Consider the following 9,357-nt stretch of genomic DNA (forward strand, 5'->3'; position numbering starts at 1 on the left):
TGATTAGGAAGACTAGAGTTTAGCCCTATTGCCACTTTCACACCAGTAGCAATTTTACATCTGACTTCTTATTTTAGGTGTTGTGGATGGAGCTCCGTATTCCATGATTTCTGACTTCCCTTGGCTGAGGTCACTTCGGGCAGCAGAGCCCAACAGCTTTGCTCGATACGATTTTGAAGATGATGAAGAAAGTAATTATAACCTGACTTGATTTGTATTCTCCAGTTTGAGTATATCCTATGTTAAATTGTTAATATCTTAAGAATTAGAAACAGTACTGTGTTCAGATGGTTTCCAATAATTTTACCCCCCCCCAAATAAAACCAGCTCTGAATGTGTCGAGTAGATGCTCAGTAGGGTATAGGGTATATGATGGTGGGAAGGAGTCCTTCAAACAGATTTTCCTATTGGATTTTTTTGTTTTGCCTAATATCCTTCCGTCCTTCTTTCCTTCCTTCCTTTTTTTTTTTTTTTTTTTTTTTTCCTGGTAGGGGAGATTGAATCCAGGGTATTGCACATGTTAAACATGTACTCTACCACTCTGCTTCACTCCTAGCCAGTTACCTAAGTACTTAAAATATTGTTACTTTTCACTGAAGAATTCATCAACAACTGTTTTAAAATTGTTACAGTTGTACTAACCTCTCTGGCTATTGATGAGCTATTTGTTGTGTGACATGTGGAAATGTGTCATGATTTGGGTATAAAAACCTGGAGAGGAACTTTTAATGACATTTTTCCAAATATTAGTACTCTTAAATATTCATTTGAGTTAAAGTTTCTGAAGAAATAGTTTACGAGGAAATGAGTTTTTTATGAACGTGTATATGGCTTACCTCTCCAGTGTATCATTTTTCCCTGGGATCCTAAGCATCATTCATGGTATATAGTATGATGGGGACTCATTCTGTGAACTATTGGCCACTCTACAGCGTATGAGTATATTTCATGGACAGGCTTAACAGGTGGACCTCCTAAGTGACTCTGATTATCATGTGTCTCCCCTTCTCTTTCTCATTTCCAAGGTACTATCTATGCTCCTCGAAGGAAAGGACAGTTGTCTGCAGATCTCTGTATGGAAACAATAGGAGAAGAAATCTCAGAGATGCGTCAGATGAAGAAGGGTGTGTTTCAGCGAGTTGTGGCAATTTTCATCCACTATTGCGATGTCAATGGAGAGCCAGTTGAAGATGACTACATTTGATGGGTCCCTCCTCCTCTTCAGCTATTCTGGCAGAAAGCAACTGGGCCATCCAGCTGCCAGAATGTTTCGCAGGGATTTGGGGAATGGAATTGGGAGGCCCTGGCTCAGTTTGGTATATAGGAAATATATAAGGAACCTTGAAATTGTATACAAAGATTTGTACATAGAGGAAATATACAAAAATGCTTCCTAAAGTACCAGCTTTATATCATATGTTTATACAATTTAATTTAAAAATTCACTTTAATGAAGGCAGATAATTTGAGAGTACATTTTGTTCATTTTTTCCTGACTTAGTTCATAAAGTACCATTTTTTGACTGAGCCCTCATTTACTATATTCTTAATAATCACTATCACCCCCTTAAATCTGTGCCTTTTTCTTCTCGAGCAAAGCTGTTTGAGTAAATCTGTTCAAGAGTGTTTGTGTCTTGTGTGCTTTCTTTTGTTATTAAAATACCAACTAAACTGTGTAGTCAGAGAAAGCTTATGTTTCTGTACAAGGACGTGGTTCCTTTTTTCCTTGGTATCATAGTTGCCATATTTCTTTAAATAAAGACTTATGAACTTAAAAAAAATGAATTTGAGGGGGAAATAGAAAAGTTCCCAAAGTATTTCTAGTTATTTATTTCCACATTCAACTGTGTATATGCTTTATCTTGAATATAAAAATAAAAGTTTATTAAAAACTTTTTTTTTGCCTCAGACCTGAATCCCTCTTTTTAAAGCCAGAGTAGCAAATACTGCACAGAAAACCAGTTTAGAGAATGTTGTGTCTAAATCCATGTTAACTAATTTCTGACTTTTTAACTAATTTATATACTGTGTTGGCACATTGTAGTTTCACATCATAATGTATTTCAGAGTGACCTTTTTTTAAGGTTCTGTGGCTGCAAGATATTCAACTCGGAACTCTGAGTAACATTGAGACCAGCTGAACTTCCAGTGACCTAGTCATCAACAGGAGGCGGCCTTTCTCCAGGAGAGACGTCCTGTGTGGCAATAGCAAGTGTTGCATTGCAGGGTCGGGTGAGGGACAAAGGTTTAGAGCAACACCTGTGTTCCAGTCATGCCTTTTGCCACTTGGGGGCTGAGTGACCTTAGGAAATGTCGTGAACAGAAGGTCTTTGGAAAAAATTAATAAGCCCTTTTATGGGAGATTACTTGAAGCTCAGGAAACAAGAAACACTCTCACCCATGATCAATGCCTGGTGAGGACTGGGTAGATAGAACAGAAGCCAAGTGTTGGATTCCACTACACTACCTTGATTGTGAATGGTAGGGATGCAGGATGCCAGCAGGTTTTTCTAATACTATAGTACTCTGATAATAGTGACCTTCAGAGCTCTGCCTTTTTCAATGGTTGTGAAATTCTTCCCATTACTTTAGGAAATACAATTCATTTGGATCCTCCTTTCATCTTTACTGCATTGTATTTAACTTGGCTAGTGTCCTTTTTAATTAAAAAAAATGTATTTCCACTAGTCAGAAGCAGAAAAGTACAGAATATACTAATATCTCAAAACAAATCCCAACCCTCAGCAAAATCCCAGTCTAACCCCGTTTTCACTGTAACCATCATTAAATCATCTATATAATGCTTCTATTGGCCACAAGAGGCCGCTGCTTCTCAACCTGATTTAACCATCTAATCTAATGGGCCACATTCTCTGGGGCAATTACTTAATTGCTGCAGCATGAAAACCAAACAATACAGATGAATGGATATGTTCCAATAAAACTTTATTTATGAACAAAAATTTGAATTCCATGTAATTTTCACATCACAAAATATTACTCTTGAATTTTTTCCCCGGGGGTCATAAAAGAAGAAACTATTCTGAACACTTGGAGACCAGCAGATCTGGTCACCAGCTCGTGGTACAGTGTCTGGCATGTTTCAAAAAGAAACACTTCTGAGTATATGCGACTGAGTTAATGGTTAATAGGATTGAATGTCAATATCAGAGACGATCTTGTATCTCACACTGCTAAGTGTGTGGGTCTAATACTCTAAAAGAGCTGGCACCATAATTCTTAGAGTGACTTTTTAGAATCAGAAGACCTAGGTTCTGACTGACTCAATTGCTGGAACCCCTACCTTTGAATTTCAATCTCATCTATAAAACAGCAACAACTAATAGTATTACCCACCACAGGACAGCGGTGAAAATTCAATGGGGATGTAGAGTCAACTAGACAATGGGATACAAATGGAGGTAGTATTGCTTCCATACAATTACCCTTATTTTGAAAAGCATAGGATGTTTGGACTGATCTTTCCCCTCGGTCATATCCCCAGGTGGACGGTAGGAAGCAGAGAACCGGTGAGGCATCAAGCAAGAGGAAATTATGACGGTGTGAGTGAAAGCTAGCATTTTTAGAAGTGATTTCCAAGTGCTTTCTATATCTCTCCACACTAACTCTGCAAAGTACACCCTGTACGCCTTTCCTGTGAAAGAAAGTAGAGTTTGGCAGTAAACAATTTGTTCAAAATCATACATCTAGGAAGTAGTGGAAACAGGATGCCCCAGCCAATACCAAAGCCTGTGGGACTTGGATAATTTCCACAAGTCCTCAAAGTGGGTGGAGGCTTGGTGAGGTCATTTAAGCCCTCCTCAGGAGGGAAGCTGCCAGTGAGAATTGCTGCTGCCACTCAAGTTTGAAACTACTTCAGCTGACCTTCATAAGATTAGCGCGATTCCAGAAAAACAGGCTGCTAATTTTCTGATGCAGGCCTCAGATGCACCACTCAGACATTGATATATCTAAAACTTAGGAAAAATGCACGGCAAACTATGTCATGTTTATAGTATACACAGCAGCTGAAAAAACTATTTTTGTTGGTATCAAGTGTTCATGGTACACTGTTGGACGAGAAAGTTGCAGATTTTACATAGCATCATCTAATAACATAATTACATGCATTTAGATACACATTTATACATAAAAGCTAGAAAAATACTTGATTATATAAGCCAAGTGATACAAGCAATTATTTCTGGGGAGGTGTGTGGGCTTGAGCAGGGTCGAGGGGGTATTTTGCTGTATTTGTATAACTGGAACTTTTTAATAGATGGATTGTATAAATGCATCATTTGTGCAAAATATAGTGTTATGTGCAAAATATAGTGTATTCTTGTATATTTAGAAATAAATTTAAAGAAGTGGAAGAAGAAAACAGTTGATTGTGATGGAGAAACCTAAAATGTTTTCTATCCTACTTCTGGGTAAACTGCTTTCCCTGACAAAGTCTTTTCCTCTTTTATAAAATGAGTGATTGCTTCCCACTGTTTTAAGAGGCTGCTCTGAGAGGCTCAAAGACCTTGTGAAAGTGCAGAGATACTGTGAACTGCCCGTAGTGGTGAGCTGATACTTACTTGGCCAAATGGTATGACACACATCCAAATAGCATTCTAGGTTCCAACCAAGAAGTAAGTTCAGCATTCTTTCAGAGCCACTTTTGGTCTGAGCGGCCTCGGTGATTGTCTGCAACAACAAGAGCTGGTGCTGTCTTTGCCTCATACATCTATCTGGTTTTCATGGTATGTTGCTGATCAGTAATGCCGAATACTATAAAAACTCTGAAAGACCAGTGTGGAGTACTTCTTTTCTTCTTTTCTTGTTGATCAATTATGTACTAGATCCTTCCATCATTTAAATATGGAAACTGAGTTTCAGGGATGCAAATAATGGAGCAAGTACGTGGCAGAGTTCAGAGTGGAATAAGCACAATCAGGGTCACTCTCCAGGCCCCACGCTGATGAAAGGGAAATACCTCAGCAACATGAGGAAAGCAAGTGTTCACAGTTCTCTGCTAGCATGAGGTTCGACTCATGCGGAGTGAATCTATCCTTTCCATGGACATCATTGGACATGGTGAGGGCTGTGGGCTTCAGAATCAGCCTGCCTAAATTTGCATTCCAAATCCATAGTTCTCAGGTCTGTTACCAGATGTCTCAGTTGAGGATTGCTCAACTGTGAAATTAGGGCAATTTTGGTACCTATCTTTAAGAGGATTTGTTGAGAATTAAATGAGACAATTCATGTAAAGCACTTAACCACAGTACCTAGTAGTAGAAAGGAGCTTATTAAATGTTAGCTTTTCTGCCAAGCCTGGTGGCACATTCCTGTAATCCTAGCAACTTAGGAAGCCAAGGCAAGAGAATCATAAGTTCAAAACCAGTCTCAGCAACTTAGTGAGACCCTGTCTTAAATTAAAATAGATAGATAAATAAACAAACAAATAGAGATGAGGGTGTAGCTCAGTGGTAGAGCATTCCTGAGTTCATTCCTCAGTACCACAATATATAAATAATAAATAAATAAATGTTAGCATCTCTTATTGTTGCTTTATCATCATCATTATTATTATTATTACTATTACTCTGACTTGAATATAATAGTAGTTCAAGATGTGAGCAGTTTCCATTCCCTTCTCTCTACGTTTCCAAAAGCATGGGTTGCAATTCATTATTAAATCATAGGGACTCCTAAAGTTTTGAAATTCATTTTCTTATAAATTCTTTGAATCCTTCCAATTAGCTGAAAGGGTATCACAAGGTACATAGGGTGTGTTTCTAGGGTGTCTCTACAGGTCGCATAGGGTGACAGCTCCCTGATGCTTGACAGCAGCTTGTCTCCCTTATGAACACAGAAGCAGAGGACAAGGTCTGAGTGCTGGCATCCAGCTAGAACTTAATAGCCTTCTTTTGTTTTCATTTGCTTCTCTCTATGGCTGCTTTCTATTTTGGATACTGATATAACCTTCCCTTCTAAAATAAATTTGTTTAAGTATAAACTCGAAGTCACGTAAAGATATTAAATAACTACCAGTACAGGCAGAGCACATATTTGGCACAATTCCCACTGGTGGCCCACGGTGACCTGTGTGGGAACACCTGTGATGACCCTTCCAGCACAGAGCTTGTCTCCATCGTGCAGATGAGACTGGTGAGGTGGGTGCTGGGTAAATCCCAAAGGAACATGGCATTTCACATTCGAATTCACCCCTGCCTGGGTTGTTTAAATTCAAACCAAATACTCTACCTCATCTAGGTTGAAAAGAGACGGCAAATTCTGGCTAGGAGAGGCAAATCCACTAGTCTTTGTTTTCTTCCTAGACTAAGTGTCATAGGACAGAGTTTGGCCAGAGCACAGCAGGAGTAATAGCAAAAAAGAGAAAGCAACGCTGATCTCTCACCAAAGAGCCGCAGTACCAAAGAGATAAACAGATAGACAACACTACACAGAGAAGATGGTATTTTGTTCATAGTTCAAGACCATATGGAAGGCCATTTAGGTATCTCCACTCCCAGGCCCTTTCCCGGGTCCCCTCCATCATTCAGCTCCATGCCAACCTCCCATCCTCCACCTCGACAAGGTTTTGCTTATGGACGAGCAAAGTAGCAGCATGAAATGAAAACATGGGTGATATGAGGAGGTAAAATCTCAGAAGGAAAAGGGTTCCCACACAGGCATGCTGATATCATCTAAAGGAGTGCTTGTTGTGTCTTTTTCTTCCTAGTTGCTAATGGTGAGGGCTGGAATGGGAGCCTCGGGGCTGGGCAGGCCTGTGGACCAGAGAATCAAGTGGAGAGGAAGTACAGAGAACCCCATTATTCTAGCATAGAGATAGGCTGACTGCAAGGTCCCTTATTCCAGTGACTGTCAAGGCCAACCTGGAGATATGGAGCATCTCGGATCCAAGAGCATCTTTTCTTGACATTGCAGGTTTCCTGGAACAGGAGGACCTTCTTAGACAAGAAGACAAGACATAGATCCCCTCCATCTTTGGACAGCTACAAGTGTCTTCTCCTTTCAAGTCTTCCATACACATGATATATTACCTGGATTCTAGGAATACATGGTTTTAACTAATGCTAGGCTAGCATCTGTGTGACAGTATAAATCTGACCCTGTCTTGTGAATCTCCAACAAGGGTAGTTGGTTTATTAACCTCTTTTCCCAAACCTCATCAAAAGAGACAGCGAAACATATTTCCGAAGCTATCTTCTGCAAAGAAGAACACTTTCCTGACAAAGACAAGTGTTCCTATCTCTGTAATTGCTGTCTTTTCCTAGTCTAGGTTTTCTGTGACCTCGCTAGACAACAAGCATGAGCCAGCTCCTAGAAGCACGTCTAGAGGGTCAGGAAGGGTCATTTTCCTAAACTATGGTGTAATCTTTAGACACCTGTTAAGTTCAAGTCACCAATTAATATGGGAGACCTGCCACTGTGGGATAATATTTTATATATGCCACTAAGCTCCTGGGGAGAGAAGCATTTCATAGAGAGAAAGATCCTACTGCTTTTATGTCTATACATGTGCATGCCTGTATTAAAAAGTAGAGCTAAGCCAGGTGTGGTGGCACACGCTTGTAATCCAGCATTCGGGAGGCTGAGACCAAAGGATTGAGGTTCTGTTCTCGGACAACCTAGCTTCTTAGTGAGGCTCTCTATAACTTAGTGAGACACTGTTTCAAAATAACAAATTCAAAATAGGTCAGGGGGTGTAGATCGGAGATCGAATGCCTCTGGGTTCCATCCCCAGACTTCCCCCACACACACACACAAAAAAGTAGAGCCTGTTATTCTGGCAGAAGGGTGGAGGGGCAAACAAAATTTACCAGCTGCCTCAAAACACCGAACATATTCCTCCTCCAGATAATCTGGTTTTTCTTATCTCTGTGTCAGTCCTTCTCTAAAAAGTGTCTGTGCTAGGAGAAGAAAAGAGATCACGTTCAGACAGCACATAGAGAACTCTGAACCTACAAATTCACTATTCTCTTTTGTATGAAAAGCTGAAGAAAAGGAATCAACTTGAGGAAGGGTACGACTTAGGACTACATGTGCCCCCAGCATCACCCACCTTCCCTGTCCTCTCTGTTTCACTGTAAGGACCGGCAATGAATCTTTCCAATAAGGTTTTGTCAGCAGCCAAGATAAAGGAAGCAGAAAAAAAGAAGAAAGAATAAAAAGAAAATTTCCCTCACCATCCCAATAGGGAGTATAATTTACCAAAGGTAAAGTAAGTTGGCGATAGCTTTAATATTGAAAGGGGAATGTCTTCTTGGGAACGTAACAGGAACAGGATGCTGATAAATGGTGTAGAGAATGGAGCCCAGGAGCTTCCTAGCCAGGGTTCTAGGTGTTTTCCTGATGGTTATGCCTTTGCCTAAAGAAAAATGCCCTGGTTGGAACAGGCCCTGCCCGGACAGGCCCCTGAATGCACCTGAAAGTGCAGCCCAGCAGTCTAGGGGAGCAGCTCAGTTCCCCCATCCTCAATTAATGTTCTCAGAAAAAGATGGATTTCCCATTATTGTGGAAAGGAAGAGAATCAAGTTTCATTCCAAATGATCCAATCACTTTTAAATAGCAACAACACACACACACACACACACACACACACACACACACACACACCACTGTAAAGATAGCTTTTGTTACTTGAAAGCCAAAACTTAAGCAGAGTCTCCAAAGGGTGGGGGTGGGAAGAGGGAAAAGAAAAATGCTCATGGCTGTAAATCAAGACTCCAGTGCCTCCAGAGAGACATCCTTACACTGATATCATCCTAACTGCATTCACATAGCCCTGGCTAATTCACTCACCAGAGCACGCCTAGAAGAAGATGGCCAGTATGGAGAGGAGATCTGAGATGTCTAGAATGAAAGGGGTGGGTGGATGGCAGGTCACTGTATCTAAGGGCTTTCAGAAGAAAGAGGGGGGCAAATGCATGGTCCCAGATGGAGGCTGGAGAAGCGATGGAGCTGTGTTCTAGCAAAGGACAGAATTTCTCCGTAATTAAAGTTCCCCCCTGCCAGAAGGGACTGGTTTGGGAGGCTGTGAGCAACTGTCCCTAGAGACATACAAGCAGAGACTGCTCAGCTTTCAGGAAAGCAATGGAAGGTGCTACTCCTATTTTGACAGGGAGGCTGGATCTGAAGATGCCAGAAGCCCCTTTAGAGCACTGGGGCCCTCGACACTCAGGCCTCGGGTCTTGCCCAACACTGGCCTCCGTGAGCCTTCACTGGGTCCTCAACCCAACTGCCTCACGTCACATGTGGTGAGGAGGATGGGGAGCGGAGCCATGGCATCACATTCATGCAAACATGAGTGGGAATGAATGGCTAGGTGCAGAGCCACGTCCTCAA

At 41.1% G+C, this 9,357-nt stretch overlaps 1 protein-coding gene across 4 annotated transcripts in view; it reads left to right on the top strand.

Moving 5' to 3' along the window:
* Positions 1 to 1,204, top strand: part of FBXO38 (F-box protein 38) — a gene marked incomplete at both ends in the record, with an annotated part of 50,080 nt that extends 48,876 nt beyond the window's left edge. For all 4 annotated transcript variants that reach the window (XM_080698924.1, XM_080698922.1, XM_080698923.1 and 1 more), the window contains 2 exons: positions 78 to 191; positions 1,026 to 1,204. In XM_080698924.1, coding sequence (XP_080555050.1) covers positions 78 to 191; positions 1,026 to 1,204 — 293 coding nt within the window. The remainder of the gene's footprint in view (positions 1 to 77; positions 192 to 1,025) is intronic.
* Between the last annotated feature and the right edge of the window lie 8,153 nt (positions 1,205 to 9,357).

This window comes from Muscardinus avellanarius (genome assembly GCF_963383645.1).
Source record: "Muscardinus avellanarius genome assembly, chromosome: 7".
Lineage (NCBI taxonomy): Eukaryota > Metazoa > Chordata > Mammalia > Rodentia > Gliridae > Muscardinus > Muscardinus avellanarius.